This window comes from Nilaparvata lugens, chromosome 10 (genome assembly GCF_014356525.2).
Source record: "Nilaparvata lugens isolate BPH chromosome 10, ASM1435652v1, whole genome shotgun sequence".
Taxonomy (NCBI): domain Eukaryota; kingdom Metazoa; phylum Arthropoda; class Insecta; order Hemiptera; family Delphacidae; genus Nilaparvata; species Nilaparvata lugens.
This window is the reverse complement of record NC_052513.1, coordinates 44,212,015-44,231,057: the sequence shown is the minus strand read 5'-3', so window position 1 is coordinate 44,231,057 and position 19,043 is coordinate 44,212,015. Positions and strand designations below refer to the sequence as shown.

Sequence of the window (19,043 nt, the reverse complement as noted above, 5' to 3'; positions counted from 1 at the left end):
CTTTAGCCTACAAGTAGTTTGGATTCAAAACTAAAATAAAGGCAAGGCTAAGTTACATCATGAAATAAAATTATTATAGGCCTATTACATTTTTCTTTTTAGGTCAAATTACGTTTTTCAAGGTTGGCCAATAGTTGAAACAATCCAATTTGTCAGATTTATTAATTGAATTTTATTAAAAATAATTAGTTTCAAGACCAATTGAATGCACAACCCCCAATAAAAAAGTTCATTTTTTAAGTTTGTAGAGTGAACATTGATGTTGTGGAAGCTTTCCATAATTGAAGAGACTTGTGAGCACACACGAAAGCATGCTCCTGTCAAAAAATAATCTTAGTTGATTTTTTTGAAAATATCTTCAATTAATTTCTAAAACATAAGGTAGGCTTAACTTTAATATATTTATTACAGTTGATACTATTTGTAAATCATGATTATTAACCTAGGTTTTGTTTATTCCAACAGGACTATATGAACGTAAAGAAACGTTTATGGAAAGACATACATCAGTTATCAATGGAGAGCAGCGCCACTACCGTAATGAAGATATGGACCGGTGAATTTGGTATGAGGTATCTGGTATTTATATTATTTTAAGACAGGCTAGAACTTCTTAACACTTTCCCATAACACAGACATTTAGGGATGGGATGTTTGTGGCGGTTAGTATTATAACATAGTTCATCCCAACCCTCTCGGCAGTGCCAAGTTCTATCCGGTTGGTTCTGAGTCCAATGGATGCTTTCAAGTTAGAGTCAACTGACCTGCAGATCGCATTTCCGCGTGCCAACAACTGGACGAACATGTGCTACTGTTTGATTGTGGTTTGTGGATGGCTGTGGTGTAAGACAATCACTATAAATAGGGGTTGAGTTGTTAGGATCCCCGTAGGATATTTGCAGTTGTCAGTCGAGTATTTCATTTCTGATCAGTGCCCTTTGTGGTGGTCTCACAGCTTTTTCATGATGGTTGCGGGCTCAGTACAGCACTAATTTGATGGGCAGGTGGGGTACTGTTACACTGTGGCCTGGTCTGACTTGTTCTATGACACTGGCGATGTAAATATTAGATTAATGCTGGATTAAGATTAGATTAAGGCTGAAGTAAAAGTGAAGTATAGCCTCTAGCCTGTGCTAGTTGGCGGGGGAAAGCCTCTAGCCTTTGCTAGCTGGCGGGGGATAGACTCTAGCCTTTGCTAGTTGGCGGCGGACGAGAAAGTATAGCCTCTAGCCTTTGCTAGTTGGCGGGGGATAGCCTCTAGCCTTGCTAGTTGGCGGGGGACAGCCTCTAGCCTTTGCTAGTTGGCGGGGACGAGAAAGTATAGCCTCTAGCCTTTGCTAGTTGGCGGGGGGATCATCCACTCCTGGTGGTCAGGTAGTGCATTAGTTTAGTTTAGTGATAAGTCATTAGAATTAAGAAATTAGAATCTAAGTTTAGTTTTAAGATTGGAGTGATATTAGTAAAGTAAAGCCTCTAGCCTTGCTAGTTGGCGGGGAAGAAAATGTATAGCCTCTAGCCTTTGCTAGTTGGCGGGGGATAGCCTCTAGCCTTTGCTAGTTGGCGGGGAAGAGAAATTATAGCCTCTAGCCTTTGCTAGTTGGCGGGGATAGCCTCTAGCTTTGCTAGTTGGCGGGGATAGCCTCTAGTCTTTGCTAGTTGGCGGGGAAGAAAATGTATAGCCTCTAGCCTTTGCTAGTTGGCGGGGGATAGCCTCTAGCCTTTGCTAGTTGGCGCGGAACTGAAGATCAATGCAATCCTGTAAAACCTTGGGTTTAAACTGATTTCTAACCTAATTTAAGTCTTAACTTGCATGAAATTTAGTTTATAAGTGACTATATACCATTGATAATTCTGAAGTTATATCATTAAAGTATAGCCTCTAGCCTTTGCTAGTTGGCCGTGGATAGCCTATAGCCTTTGCTAGTTGGCGGAGAGATAGCCTCTAGCCTTTGCTAGTTGGCGGGGGATAGCCTCTAGCCTTTGCTAGTTGGCGGGGGACAGCCTCTAGCCTTTGCTAGTTGGCGGTGGACAGCCTCTAGCCTTTGCTAGTTGGCGGGGGACAGCCTCTAGCCTTTGCTAGTTGGCGGGGGATAGCCTCTAGCCTTTGCTAGTTGGCGGGTGATAGCCTCTAGCCTTTGCTAGTTGGCGGGGGATAGCCTCTAGCCTTTGCTAGTTGGCGGGTGATAGCCTCTAGCCTTTGCTAGTTGGCGGGGACGAGAAAGCGTTGCCTCTAGCCTTTGCTAGTTGGCGGGGGGAACATGTACTCCTGTTGGTTCAGGAAGTGCCTTAGTTTAGTTTAATGATAAGTTAAAGTTGTAATTTATAATTTATCAACATTGTATTAATGGTCTGTTTCTTGAGTAAGTTTCAGGTTCATCATGGCTTCCCTTACACATGTTTACAAATATTTTCTGTGTGCATGAAAATAATTACAATATTAATATTATTATATTTTTAACAATATTATATTATTGTATTCAATATAATTGTTCTGTTTCTTGAGTATGTTCCAGGTTCATCACATGGCTTCTCTTTCACATGTTTACAACTATATACTGTGTGCATGTGATCAGTTTCTAATATTAATATTGTATTTAATTTGTTACAATTTTTATTATTGTATCTAATGTTATTCATTGTATTAAATTGCCCTGTTCCTTAATTTGTTTACAGGTTCATCACAGCATCACTTCTCTAATAATTATAAACACAATCGTCGCAGCTATTCATTCATTTTTACTCTGTGAGTAAAATGGTGTCTTTGAATTTACATTTTACTCTGTGAGTGAAATGGTGTTTTTGATTTACATCCAATAACAATGGATTCTTTGAGTAATTATCTTATATCTTGAATTTGTATTTTTTATCTACATTGTATTCAATCCTTTTGTTTCAGTTTCATAGTGTTTCAGGTACATCTTTTTAAACGCTCATATTTTTCATCTTAGCTCATCTTTTTAAACGCTCACATCTTTTCCTCCTCCATGCTTACTGTGTACATGCTTTGAGTGACCCATGTTGCATTTAGAACAACTCAAGTTCTTTGTCAACATAAATTTTCTCAATTTTTATGTTTCTCAAGTACGTTTCAGATTCATTGCGGCTTCTCTACTTAAAGTGCGCACATGCTCACAACTTTTATTTTTCATTTGAGTGTGATGCCCGCATGAGATCTAGGCTTGTGCATGGTTGATGAGGCGGATGATAAGATATGAATGCACCTACAGTTTGAGTTTTACAGTTTCATTTCTTCATGTTTTCTGAGTGCATGCTTCGAGTGATCTAGGCTTGTGCATGGTTGATGAGGCGGATGATAATTAATAAGAGATGAATGCACCTACAGTTTTAGTTTTATCTCTTCATTTTTATTGAGTGCATGCTTCGAGTGATCTAGGCTTGTGCATGGTTGATGAGGCGGATGATAATTAATAAGAGATGAATGCACCTACAGTTTTAGTTTTATCTCTTCATTTTTTTGAGTGCATGCTTCCAGTGATCTAGGCTTGTGCATGGGTAATGAGGCGGATGATAAGATATGAATGCACCTACAGTTTTAGTTTTACAGCTCTATCTCTTCATGTGTTTTGAGTGCATGTTTAGGATGATTTATGTTGCATCTTGAACACGTTGTGTTGTGGCCATTTGTTGCATACTATATGTTCACTTTTATGTTTGATATGTGATGAAAAACATGTGTTAGAATAATATTATATGTTGTATATTGCATAATATTCATTATAATCTTGAATGAGCTGTAGGCATATAATAGATAGATAGATTTAATTCATTTGCTATGGACTATACAGACATCAGCAACGCCAGTAAAATATTCATAACACTAAGGCCCGGTTGCACAACAGTCGGTTAAATTTTAACCGTGATTAATTTCACAAGAACCAATCAGAGATGGCCTTCTTGATAACACGGCTTCTCTGATTGGCTCTCGTGGAATTAATCACGATTAAAATTTAACCGGCTGTTGTGCAACCGGCACTTAACACTTCATTGAAAAAGGAATGTGTGAGACTCCTCCAAAGAATAGAAGGGGTTTGACTTTTTGTGTAGTTGAGAAGTTGATATTGTGGTAATTATTCATATTGAATGAAAAAGACTAAGAAATTGTCAAAAAACCACTGATTTATTGATAACTAGAAAGACCGGTTTCGGTTATTACACCATTGTCAATCTCTGATAAACTCAGATCGACAATGTTTATCAATTGACTCAGTTTATCAGAGATTGACAATGGTGTAATAACCGAAACCGGTCTTTCTAGTTATCAATAAATCAGTGGTTTTTTGACAATTTCTTAGTCTTTTTCATTCAATAGAAGGGGTTTGCACGCAGAAGATCAAATAGTGATTTGTTGAACAAAGAGACTGGATGAATTTTATTGACTCTGGCAACCCATGTAGGAATCATAAGCTATTTGTTGCATACTATCCAATTATTGGTCTCGAATGTGTTGCCAGATATTATTGTATTCAAAATTATAAGTCAAGGTGAATTGAAAGAGATGTTTTCAGTTCCACAGAATAATGTAGAACTGACAACATCTATTTCAATATTCATCTTAATATGGAGCGATTCCACTTCTCTTTTCCTGGTGTAAATTTTAAAATGATATATTATTTGCTGCATCTACTTTCCACTTGTATGTCTTGGATGTGATGTTAGGAACGTGTTGGAATTTTAATAGTAATATATTATATCATCACCATTGCACCATAATGATCATCACTACTATTTTTTCAAGATAATGGCTCAACTCACACTTACGCGACTCAGGTCGAGGAGAGACTCGACTCTAGTCGAGAGCATGTGTTTTCAAATGGTGACAGTCGCGGAGACTAAAGTCGACTGGTCTGAGTGTCACCATGGAAACACATGCTCTCGACTAGAGTCGAGTCTCTTCTCGACCTGAGTGGCGTAAGTGTGAGTTGAGCCTTAGATTTCTCATTATTTTAGTGCTGTGTTATTGAACTAAACATATTTCGTTTCAGATTATGGAGTTTCAGCTATATTTTCAACTCTTTATTACATTTTAGTGTCATAACAATAAATTTTCAAGTGCTAAATCAAGAAGATCCTAGTGCCTTTGAAAATTTATGTTGAAAAATGTAATAAATGAGTTCCTATAATAAATAAATTCAATGGGAATTTTCTATTATTATGGGAATAAAATAGGCCTATATTCATTAAATATAATATCTATGATATTTATATTTAATGATACTATAAATCATAATCATAAATACATATATTTGTATATGTATTTGTCAAATTGTATTTTTATCATTATTATTTATCATAATAATAATGATAAAGTTGATATAATATTATCTATTCAATAGTTCAGGACGAATGTATATTTAATGTCTTCTTCCTTCATTCATGGTTTAGTCTCTTGCCTGTTCCGACTCACAACAGTATAATTGTATATCTATTACAGTACGGTAATCTAAAATTACAATAATCATTAAATCAGTTATTCATCTTTTATATTTTATAGCCATCTTTTCCTAGGTCTTCCTATATCTCTTTTTCCTATAGGGTGGTAGTTAAGAATTTTCAAGGAATCCTTTCTTTTGGCATTCTGTTGACATGCTCCCTCCACTGGTTGCGATATGATATAACTTTTTCATTTATATTAAAGACACCCAGCTCTTGCCTTATATCCTCATTTCCAATGTGGTCCCGGCGGTCTATTTGTATTTATTGTATTTTGTATAATAGATAGATGTATATTATTGTATAGTTGACTTAGGTCTTATCCTTCTATTCATTTCATTTTGGCGCATTTATTTTATTTGCCTAATATTATACATGTTTCATTTTTATTCTCTAATATCATTGTTTATTGTAATTAAGTAGAGATGTATATAGTTGATATACGTTGTCAAATTTATTGTTTCAGATAATGAGATTTCAGATTCCTTTTCATAGATAGAGAGGTACATTATAATACCTTCTATAGAGAGAAGCCTTCTGGACTAACACCAAACGGATCTCATGACCGAGACTCCTGGAAGCGACTGACTCAAACTATATATTTCTTTGTTCAATTAAATTGTTACAGTAATGTGTTTTTCCAGTTAAACTAATGAGATTTTTGTTTCAGATAAGGAGGTTTCAGCTTCTTTCTCATAATAATTTATTCATTCAGGATGATTATCTATATAGCTTCTATATAGAGAAGCCTTTTGGGACTAACACCAAATGGAGCTCATGATCGAAGTAGACTCCTGGAAGCTAATGACCTGAAACGCCAACCCCACCACAGTGGGAAAAGTATGAAGTTCAAGACGAAATTTTGGCTACCGGTTCGCTACTTCATGGTTCAAAGGTTAGTGGAGAATTCTCTTTTATCTTCAAGTTTAAAATTTGAATTTTTAAATTTACTTTGATTATTTTAAATCTTTAGTTTAATCTCATTAAATTTTTAAATCCAATTCCTAGTTTGGATTTCAATTTTGAAATTCACATTGATCCTTTCAAATCTATAGTTTAATTTATTCTGATAGTATTCAAGTAATTTACTGTTTTTTCGAGAATTAACTTTTTAATCGGACAGCCGGTGATTTTTTTTATTATTATTGAATTAGGCTCAACTCACACTTACGCGACTCAGGTCGAGAAGAGACTCGACTCTAGTCGAGAGAATGTTTTTCTAAACGTTGACACTCAGACCAGTCGATTCTAGTCTCCGTAACTGTCACCATTTGAAAATACATGATCTCGACTAGAGTCGAGTCTCTTCTCGACCTGAGTCGCGTAAGTGTGAGTTGAGCCTAAGTTTATTATAAAATTTCAACTTTGTCAAGTTTTTGAAATTGCCACATTCAAAAGATTTATAATTCTAGTTTGTCAAGCTTTGGTTGTAAAAATACAAAAATCTTCTTCTATAAGCAAGACTGTACAGATTAGGTTATTAGGCAAGCACTTGGTGTGTGGTTTTTCAAGCCTTTTTTGTTTCACTATAAAATTGAAAATTGAAGTACAGAGTAGAATAGAGTCAACAACCAAAATTGGATCAATATACAAAGTTATTCATATACATTTCTGATTTCTTGAAAATTACAAACAGAATATTGAAAACAGCAAAAAATGGATCAATTTACAAAGTTATTGATATATTAATGTTGCTTTCCATGACGAAACGCTATAGCCTATGATAAATTTGTTGTAATTTAGACACTGTGTTACACTTTTAAATATGTGAAAAACAGTTACTTTTCTTGGCGAATTGAGGTATGCATTTCACTCCTGAGGAGGAGCTACATCAGTGGCTCCTCCTCAGAAGTGAAATTCATACCTCAATTCGGCAAGAAAAGTAAGTGTTATTCAAATATTCACAAATGTAAAACAGTGTCTAAGCTAGAACAAAGCTATTAATATATATTTCTGATTTCTTAGAAGTTTTTATGCGTTGTAAGTGTATTTCTAAGTTTTTTTTTTGCATACATCACTCATGGTCTGTCGACCGTCTGAGGTTCTTTGAGGTTGGTAGCCTTCTCTGACAGGCCTTCTCCCAGTATTCTAGTGGTGGCAGCTCTCTTTTGGAAGTTGAACGTCGGTGGCAGTCTTCTCATCCTATATTCATTTGCAAACGGAACTTCTAAGTTGTTTAATCTTATTGGGACGTACACATAATGCCTATTTGTGAAGACAACATGTGTGGACTTGCTTTCATTCAACTTAATCCGCCAGGTTCTAGTCCAATTTTCTTGATGGCTTCTTGTGCTTTACTTGTAGCTTCCTCATTAGATATAATTTTGCAGAAGTCCAGTTGAATATTCATATACATTTTTGCCTGTTATCAAATTTATTCAATTTAACTATTATAAATTTTGTTCCTTCCAGTTGTAAGTAAGTTTTTCCAACTAAGTCATTTGTCCATTGTAATCAACTTCTGGTGGAACGGATTAGCTGAAAATAAATTTGAGAAGGCCAACTTTTGTAAACATAGTTAAGTTTTTAGTTTGTAAGTGAATTATTTGTAACTTTGTACCCTACAATAAGCTTAGCCCTGGCTGGTTAAGGCCCGCCGCAAAGTAGATCCACGCTAATCCACGAAAAGCAACCCACGCCGTGGGATGTTTTGTAAACCATTGCTAGGCTTCTCTAGACATCTGTGTAATGATAATAATACATGCAATGGATAATCCACTTGTCAGCTGATTGATTATGAATAATTCTATAGGATGGTTTACAAAACATCCCACGGCGTGGGTTGCTTTTCGTGGATTATCGTGTGTTTACTTTGCGGTGGGCCTAACATAAATGAATATCTATCAAAATACTATCTATATAATAATATTAAGACTAATTCTTCCAATATTAATTTCTACATAATTCATTAAAAAACACTACTAAGATGTTTTTCAATTTGCCAAGTCATAGCTTAGCTAATGTTGTCGAAATTATTAATACTAGTTACTTCAATTCAACAATCCAACGCCTTACTGATTCTATAATCATACTAAGATTTATTCTTCTAATGATAAAATATTAATACTAATTTCAATCGTTTAGCCACAGGTCAATGCTCTAATTAGTGAAGAATCCATAGCTTAGCTCATGTTGTCAAAAATTTTAATCCTATAATTTCATCAAATTGACAAGTCAAAGCCTAACTGATTCTAACTTCTACCTTCTATCTCTTACCTCTAAAATTAATTACTTGATAATTAATTCATTGAAGAAATATTAGGCTCATACTTATTAACTTGTTAATACTTGACTTGTAATACAGACTCCAGCTGTTTAAAGTCTAGAACTTAGTCAAATCCCGAGCTCGGAAACGGCCCTTAGTCATTTTATATGGAAGGCTACACTAACATTAAATATAAATATCTATCATACAATTCGACTGAGCAAAATATATCGAAATAATATGTTGTTCTATAATATTATACAGAACTTGCAAACTTTGAATTAATTCCACAATCCATGTGATATCTTCTTAAGCAATCTTTTCTCTATGGCTTCACCACCATAAATGATACAGTATAGGCTAATCACATATGATACAGTATCACCACAACATTATACAGAATATAATCTCAACTTGATACACAACACCATAATTTGATACAAAACTGTTAAGCCAACGCTCAGCTCATGGTGGGTGGACTACATCACAATTACTGTTTCTTTTTAATTTTTCCTTTGTTGAATAATAATTTTAAAATTGGAATATTTATTTTATATTTTGATCATACCATTCAGTTGAAATAATTATGTATTTTGGATATTGTATTGAAACAAAGTTGGATTTCACAAATTTAATAACAGGGGAATATTTATATGAATTTCCAAGTGTGACTTCTGCAAAAATATAGCAGAAGTCACAGTTGGAAATTTATTTAAATATTTGCCTGTTATTAAATTTGTTCAATATTGAACTGTTCTAAACCTTTTCCTTTCAGTTTGTAATTAAAAGCAGTTGGAATCACATTTGGAAATTAATATCAAAATATTAGCCTGTTATTAAATTTGTTCAATTGAACTGTTCTAAACTTTTTCCTTTTAGTTTGTAATTAAATTCATTGTAACTTAGTAATTGTTCTATTGTAATTTACTAGAGATGGTTAGGGTTGGCTATAAGGGGTGTTGAGGAGACCATCTATTGTAAACTCAGTTTGTAAGTGAATTTATTGTAACTTTAAGGGGCTGGTTTCTGAGCTCGGGATTTAGCTAAGTTCTAGCTGGAGTCAGAAAATTGGCTTTCCAAAACTGGGCATAGTCGTAATTTTTATGATAATCTTTATTTTCTCATCTCTATAATTGGAAACGTTTTTCCTTGACGAAATGAAACATTCCCAAATAAATCAAAATAGCTGAAACTTTACACTATTTTCACTTCATTTTATTTTGTGTTCAATTTCCTAGTTTTTAAAAATTTAATTTAAACGTGGACTACGACACTGCGACTACGCCCCGTTTCGGAAAGCCAATTTTCTGACTCCAGCTCTTTAAAGTCTAGAACTTAGCTAAATCCCGAGCTCGGAAATCGGCCCTTGGTAATTTTTCTATTGTTATTTACTAGAGGTGGTTAGCGTTGGCTATAAGGGGTGTTGAGGAGTTTACCATCTATTGTAAACTTAGTTTGTAAGTGAATTTATTGTAACTTTAACTGAAGTCAAAGCTCAGCTTATAAAATTATCAACTTATTATTGCCTGAATAAACTCAAAACAAGTTTAAGATAGTGCGGTTGATTTTTAGTCTCAAAATTTTACTGTATTTCAAAGATAAGACTTTATCAATTGTTGGTGATTAATTGAAGTAATGTTTAATTTCAAATCTTTGCAGAAGTCACACTACTTGGAAATCATATAACTTTTGCCTGTAATCAAATTTGTTCACTCCAACTGTTGTAAACTTTCTTTCTTCTAGTTTTCAATTAGATTTATTGTAACTTTTCTATTGTAATTTTCTATAAGTAATTTTTCTATTGTTATTTATTAGAGGTGGTTAGGGTTGGCTATAAGGGGTTTTGAGGATGCCAACTATAAATTGTAAACTTAGTTTGTAAGTGAATTTATTGTAACTTCAACTGAAGCCAAAGCTCAGCTTATACGATTCAATTAAAATTTATTTTGAAAATTGTATTGGAAATATATCTTTACAGAAATCACATTTGGAAATTGATATAAAAATATTCGCCTGTTATTAATTTTTTTCAATCTGTTGTAAACTTTTTTGCTTTTAGTTTGTAATTAAATTTCTTATAACTTTGTATTTTTTCTATATAACTTTTTGTCGGTAAACAAATTTGTTCAATCTAGCTGTTGTAAACGTTTTTCCTTTTAGTTTGTAATTAAATTTATTATAACTTAGTAATTTTTCTATTGTTATTTACTAGAGGTGGTTAGGGTTGGCTATAAGGGGTGTTGAGGAGGCCAACTATTGTAAACTGTAGTTTGTAATTATTGATTAATAGAAGTTAGTCATATTATGTTTACTGAAACATATGTTTTCAAAAAATATAAAATAACAAACTCAATTTTTAATTGTTTCATTTCTAAATAAAGAAACGTATTGTTTAAAATCTTTGTACATTATTTTATCAAGTTAATTTTCAATAACTGCCGTGCTACCAATTTCTCCTAAATCGGTTGGATAGCATTTCTCACCTATTAACCTAAGGAAAGTTATCGGCTCCAACGTAATAGATTCTTGATAAACTATGAATGGATCTATTGCCTATGAATGAGAAGTCCAGTTTTCAGAGCAAACCAACTTATAATCTTCAGAAGAATTTTGGCAATATATAACACAAATCCACAAAGAACAATACCTTACACACTTAAGCATCTAAAATCATTACGAGCTAAATACTTATCCACTTATGTAGTTGAAAAAACAATGGCTATAGGCTTGTAAACACAAGAAATAATTATAGACAAAAATTAGAACACTATAAACTGTTCAAAACTCAATTTAAAACATTAAAATTTCAATTAAATAGAAAAATATTCAGAGAGCACAAAACACCTTCAATAGCCAGCCACCATTTTTTTAGAGAAGAAGGAAGCCTACCAGTAAAGAGCAAAGACAACTCAAACCAGTGACGACTTCACGGACACGTCACCAAAAAATTATAAATTACAAGTTTAGAATTCACATTTTACATTTGTTCTCAATAAAACTTTATTTCGAAATTGTTATTTTAAATTTATATATCATCTATATGATCTGTTAATTCTGTTAACTCTGTTTACAGAGTTTGTTTTTTCGGTGATACCATGGAACAAGCAACACAATTATATATGATAAATTCTCAGTCAAAAAGTTGTCCGTATATCGATTACTCTGATATTTACTATAAAGTTTTATAGATCTCGAATTGAAGATTCGATTCCAATCGAGAAAAAAATGTAATATTACATAACTTAACAGTAAAGCTGCGTTTACATCAAAGTTGATAACAAAATGTTAATCCTTATAGATTCTATTAGATTGAACATAACTTATCATACACATGATGAACACATATTTTTGTCAAGTTCCGTTCAATCTAATAGAATCTAGTATGAGGATTGAGTTATTAACATTTTGTCAATAATTTTGGTGTAAACTCAGCTTAAGTAAATTCAGTTTTTTTAATAAAAAACGCAAAAAACCATCTTAATCTCTTGTTTGTTTATTCAAACCACTGTTAGCATAGGTAGAACGGAAAGCCTTAAGCTGGATTCCCGTACAGTACATTTATCTGTATCAGTGAAAGTTACCGGCACAGTGAAAATATAATTTGCATGAGTTCTGATTGGACTATTCACACACAGCACGGTCGAGCAAGTATGTATTGTCTCATTAAAACCCATGGACATTATATTTTCACTTTCACTGATATCATTGTGAGAATCCAGCTTTATATGGTTATCTTATAAATATCACTGTAACACTTCCATTCAACCAATTTAATGCCCGATGCACAATAGCCCGTCAAATTTTAATCGTGATTAATTCCACGAGAACCAATCAGTGAAACCGTCTTATCGAAAAGGTCTTATCTGATTGGTTCTCGTGAAATTAATCACGGTTAAAATTTAACCGGTTTTTTTGCAACCGGGCCTTAGACATTTAAAAGTAAATCTTACCAATTGACTAACCAAATGATGAGTAATATTGTAAACAAGGGAATCCTCCATTTTGTGTTCCATTCACGAAAGCTGAACGAACATCCGAGAGGTATGATTGGCTAACAGTAATTTGAGACAAGTGGGAGGAATTTATTCGGCCAATCATAGTGCTCCATTACGATTATACTTTTGAGCTTGTATTACAACTAAAGTCTGTATGAAATAGGTCGAGATTGAATGATTATATGCCTTTTTAGGGCAGAGCTAGGACCCTAGGTCCACTCTGCCATACAAACCTAACTTGAGACTAGGAAAAATATTCCTGTTGCCAAATTGTGAGAATTTCAATCTTTCCATGCAACCCCATATGACAGAATGTATTCAATTCGACAACACATTAGATACAGAGTGGTCAATCTAGTCATATGGTTTATAGCAAGAAAATATTGATTTTTCAAATACTTTGTCAAGACGGATATTTTCTCCAAGTCTCAACGTTTTTACTTTCCTTGCCCTATTACCATAGGTAATGAAAGTATTGCTTTCCGAAAAAAATTAAGGTACCCCAATTTCTAAATTTCTACACGTTTCAAGGTCCCCTGTGTCCAAAAAAGTGGTTTTTGGGTATTGGTCTGTATGTGTGTGTGTTTGTGTATATGAGTGTATGTGCATCTGTGTACACGATATCGCATCTCCCAATTAACGGAATGACTTGAAATTTGAAACTTAAGGTCCTTACACTATAAGGATCCGACACGAACAATTTCGATCAAATGCAATTCAAGATGGCGGCTGAAATGGCGAAAATTTTGTCAAAAACAGAGTTTTTTGCCATTTTCTCGACAATGGCTCCAACGATTTTGATCAAATTCATACATAAAATAGTAATTGATAAGCTCTATCAACTGCCACAAGTCCCATATCTGTAAAAATTTCAGGAGCTCCGCCCCATCTATGAAAAGTTTGATTTTAGATTCCCAATTATCAGGCTTCAGATACGATTTAAACAAAAAAATTTAAAGGGAGAAGATTGAGCATGAAAATCTCTACAATTAATGTTCAGTAACATTTTCACCTAAAATTGAAAATAAGCTTGAAATTTGAGAAAATGTGATTATTCAATTGCAAACAGTTGGCAACTGTAAGTTGATTCTATTAAATCAATCACTATGAAGAGATAGCAGATCTCGTGTGTATCCAGCGTTATTGTCCTGTTACCAGCTGGCTCAGATCTTTGAATAGTAGACTTGAGATGCGCGGGAACACTAGCGTCAGGTGATCAATTTTCATAACGGCAAGGAAAGTTGTGTGAGTGCGCCACACCAGATTTTTCCTGTTTCCCTAGCAACGAATTCGAATTTAATGAAACCTATTCGTGTCGAGGGGGCGTTCGGTGCTATGCGGTAGCTATTCGGTACCGAATTCAAACCGAATCATCGTTTCACACTTATCGGAATTTGCCGAAAACGAAACGAACCGAATGAGTGTGAAACTTGCCTTATTCATCATAAATCAGCTGACAAGTGATTACACAGATGTGTGGAGAAGCCAGTCTATTGCTGTATTTCCATAAGGTCTATAGTTTCAATCAGGTAATTGTGGATGAGAATACTGCGTGAGGTCTACTGTTCACAGAACTACTAGTATTCTATAAATTGAATATTTTTACATAGACGAATACAAAGGACCGTATTCATGAATGATTACAAAGACATTAGAAGCAAAGCCTGCTTTGTTACAATAATAATATCAGGAACCGATCTAGTCAAAAACAGTGCTTGTCGAAGAGCGTTCTAAATACGTCGAAGAGTAATCGCTTATAAATACGGTCCCAAGTACTGTCTTGAATTTATTTTATAATAATTTATTGCTCTTCATGCATCAGCACAAGCTCTATGCATGTTGCTTATATGCATATTTTATTAATCTGTGATACTGTATACTGGTTTAAGATGCACATGCAGCTACATACACACTAGACGTGAAAATTTATGATAACGTACGTATTAGGGATTTCTTATCAGAGTCTTTCAGGACATAGTCTAGTATTCAGTTCAACTAAAATAATCTTTTATAAAGTTGTTTATTGTTGAAATAGATTTTGTACAACAATTATAGTCAAACACTAATTATTAAATATCATTTGACAAAATGATCACAATCTTAAAGCAAAAGATTTTCTTATTTTTCACAACATTATCATATTTTATTATGGCTTTTACAACTCTATTGCACTTTTTTTGAAATGTTACAAATCTAAATTAAATCTGGTTCCATAAAAAACAACAGAAAAGATCCATTAATTTATTAAAAAAACAATGTCTAATAATTCCCTTTTTATTCTAATTAGCTAGCTTCTATCCCTCCATATTTTGATATAATGAGAAATTGAAAACGTTTTCCACAGTTACAACCTCATAATTAGCACAAGTCAATGCTATTTGGATTACATTGAATTCACATGTAAATTTTACTTTGAGTACAAAATATTTATTGTTAGGCATAAAAAATTCCTTTACAGTCTTTACATTTTATTTACAAAGCAAAGATTATCAGGACGGTTCTATTAAACAGTTAAATTTACAAAGAGATCAGAAATATGATCACTTGAATAAAGGTATGTAACCTTGCGTCAAACCACATTGCATTGGTTACCAGGACGGATTTGCTGAACAATTATTAAATATACAAATCAGGTACCATATCATAATATAGGCTAAGGTACCTTAACAAATAAGAAATGATAACTTGAAAATAGCTACCACTCGACAAATCACAACTGGTTACAAACTCAGAACGTTTTTAATGAACAATAAAGTAAAGCTGCGTTTACACCAAAGTTATTAACAATATGCTTGTTTTTCCATCCTTACTATATTGTATTAAATTGAACGAAGCTTGACAAACATGTGTATAATAAGTTATGTTCAATCTAATAGAATCTATAAGGATTAAGTTAATCAACATTTTGTTAACAACTTTGGTGTAAACGCAGCTTCAGGTACCTTATATAACAATTATATAAGTAGTACTAAAGATAACACATTTTGAGATAGAACAATTAAGTAGCATACGGTACCTTAATCAATCAATAACAATATACAGTAATATTGTTACTTTACTCTCATGTTTTTTATGTAATCTTCAACTATTCTTTACTCTCCCCTATACCTTCACTCTGCTCTTTCTCTTCCCTTCCTTACTCACTTTTTCTTTTCCCTATTTCTTAATAATATCCCATTATTATTTTCATATACTGTTAAGCATTGAACACTCGGCCTCTGCGCTCAGGTTCCTCGAACCTTGCAGGGACTTCCCGTTTTTAATATAGTTATGTATAATCCTATTAATGGTATTTTTCTTTTTCATTTTATATTGTATTTTACTTTTTTCATTTATAACCATTTTTGTCATTGTAATTATGTTTTTGGGACAAATAAAGATTTGATTTGATTTAAAATAATACTAGATGGTAGGCCTACTAGTAAAAAGGTTGGTAATATCATTTAATTATTAGCCTATTTATTTTTAAACAATTATGTAGGGTACGTATGAAAATTAGGTATTACAAAAAATTGGGACACTTTTATTAAATAGTCAAATCAATTGCCATATAAGAATACAGTTGAATTTATATAAATCAGATAGGCCTGCAGAAGATTATTAGAAAATAATGATCACTTGAAAATAGGTGGCTACGTTGCCTACCGTACCTACGGCGGCTACCGTGCATACGGTACGGTACCTTGTCAAAAATTACATTACAAAAGTTATCAGGACGGTTTTATAGGCCTATTGCCTTATAAGAGAATTCAAAATATGTACGGTAAAAATCAGATTAGAATTCTATAATTTGATTTATTTATATTAAACTGTTCTTGTCAACACAAATTTTAGTACGTTATACAAAAAACATGTTCTGTTCAACACAAATTATTAGAAATTATATATAAATCAGATAGGCCAACCAATTTTGATAATCAGAAATGATTATTTGAAAATGGCCACCAACCCTCCAAACGCACCAGCAATGGCGCCCCCAATTGCAACCAACCAAGGCGTAGAAACAGCGGCCGTTGTCATAGCAACCGACTGAACGGCAGCAAACGCAGATCCGGCCGCTACACTCCCCACGGCCGCTTGGGCCCCCGCCGCCACGGAGCCAGCTACTGGGCCTACCGCGCTGAAACCTAGCCAACCTCCCACGGTAGATACGCAGGTTGGGAAGCAGGGGGCGATGTAGCCGAGGATTCCAATTATACAACCCATGTTGCAAGTATAAACACTCAAAAAAATTAAGGAATGTCGCCTCTAGTGCAATTGTATAAAGAAGGTGTACTAAAGTTTGGTAGCTTCAAAACACAAAAGAAATGTAGTAATATCACCTGGTGCAAGTATAGAGTAAGCTACGAAGTTGGGCAGCTTCAAAACACAAAAGAAATGTAGTAATATCACCTGGTGCAAGTATAGAGTAAGCTACGAAGTTGGGCAGCTTCAAAACACAAAAATAAACTAAGAAATATCACCTCTGGTGCAAGTATAAAATGCCTAACTTAGTTTTGCAGTTTCAAAACAAAATCGAAGTAATCAACTTTGTAAACCGTAACTAACTTTAGAACTGTCCACCTCTAGTAGAATTTTTGTCTTTAGTTCTAATCACAAGAACTTTATTCAAGTTATCGTATGTAGGATACTATCAGACTTTGTTCACAATAATCCTCAAAACTCAAAAGTGAGAGTAATTTGTGAAATCCAAGAACAACAGTTTAAACTGTAAAACTTGACTTTGAAACTTTTACCTTTATAGTTATCACAAGATTAAACAAAAATCTTCCTGCTTTGTCCTACACAAAACACAACACAATCCTCAAGTAGCTATGAGTAGTCAGTCAAAATTCAAACACTTTTAAGGTAATTTCCTTTAAACTTTTACCTCGATTGCTATCAGATTCCACAATTTTATGTTAATTACACATTCAACACAATTAAAGCTTTTAAATACCATAGAAACACGTAAATAAGCTAACAATGTGGCAAGTTTTGAAGTGTGGTTAACTATAACTTTCTGTTGATTCTGAGAAGGGGAGAGGGGAAAGATATGAAACCGTACTGTAGTTGAAATCTTGACAAGCAGAGCGCGTGGTGAAGGTAGTTTTCTGAGAACAAGTTTATCAGAGGTCAACAACTACTTCTCAATATCTTTACAAGCATCGTTTACAACTGGGTGGAGTTTCGTTTGCAGAAAAAGTTTTGAAAAATTGCAGCATTAAATAAATACATATTTTGGGTTTTATTTCTAGTTAACATAATTGAAACAGTCTTGAAATGTTGTAAACTGCAAGGAATATTTCTTATCTGTTCATGCAATGATTTGATAACATATACATCATGATAGCTCATATATAGCTGATAAGAATTAGCCTATCATCATAAGATAAAGTAAAAAACTTCATGAATTTCAAAGAAAATTGAGTTTTTATAGAATTTAAAGAAAAATAAGGGTACAGAGTACCTATATAGTAGCCTATAGGGTACGGTACCTAAGGTAAGTATAGAGCATTTCCCAATATAAATTATGATGTCTCTTCCCATAGAACAAACAAAATTTTAATAGCTGGTCCCAAGCGCAAAATACAATTTAAATTCATCAAAAAATTATTTATTATTTATTTGAATAATTATGAGTAAGTGCTTCTTTTAGTAGGTACCGTAATAGAAGTAGTACCTATCTACCCTTTTTAGAAAACACCTTTTTTAAATAACAATGGTTTTATCATTTAAAAAGTTTATTGTTTTTTGAAAAATAAGTGGAAGGTATTTTCTAAAGAAAGGGTACTATTTTTATATTATTTCTTATACCTATAAAATCAATAACGTTCTTAATCAGAAAAATAATTTAATGGTTATTCACTTTTATTATTAACCGATTCTTAAAGAAAGATATGGTAGATTCAGAGATCAGATCAAAAACCAAGTTCAATTCATTATTTATTCTAGGTGTGTCGATTAATAAAGAAAATACACTTCATTCAAAAACACTGTAGCCTATAGGGAACAGTAATTGATGGAAAGAAGAACATGAAAGGGCTAAGAAGGGAAGTGGAATATTTTCATATATTTGGGTACCGTACTGAATCTCAAGATACCTTAGACATTATGGAACTATGAAAAATGAAATAGTAATGAAATATACATATAATTATGCAACTAGTGTGTACAGTATTCAGATTGTTAATACTCCTCAAACTTTATACTAATAGGCTACAATAGGCTAAATAATACAGAAAAATATAATTACCGGTATGCCTATTTCTTCAAGCATTCTCTATTAAAGAAATTTGTATGAGAAAATTATGAGATGGATCCATTCAAATACAACTAGATAGATGGATAGATAAATGACTTTCATTTACACTTTACAATAAAAGTAGATATGATGATCAGGACATAAAATA

General features: G+C 33.3%; 1 protein-coding gene and 1 long non-coding RNA gene across 2 annotated transcripts; one reads left to right on the top strand and one right to left on the bottom strand.

Annotated features, from left to right (window-relative positions):
* Positions 1–5,224: 5,224 nt before the first annotated feature.
* LOC120353390 lies at positions 5,225–11,054 on the top strand. Its single transcript, XR_005572336.1, has 2 exons — positions 5,225–6,346; positions 7,449–11,054. It is a non-coding gene; the product is annotated as an uncharacterized LOC120353390 (long non-coding RNA).
* Positions 11,055–14,652: 3,598 nt separating this feature from the next.
* LOC111051289 lies at positions 14,653–17,683 on the bottom strand. The gene has a single exon (XM_039436948.1). The coding sequence runs from the start codon at positions 16,855–16,857 to the stop codon at positions 16,579–16,581; it is 279 nt and encodes a 92-aa protein (XP_039292882.1). The 5' UTR covers positions 16,858–17,683; the 3' UTR covers positions 14,653–16,578.
* Between the last annotated feature and the right edge of the window lie 1,360 nt (positions 17,684–19,043).

What these genes read in the sequence shown, in the direction of transcription:
- LOC111051289 (XM_039436948.1), bottom strand. Translation starts at nt 16,857, where the DNA reads ATGGGTTGTATAATTGGAATCCTCGGCTACATCGCCCCCTGCTTCCCA.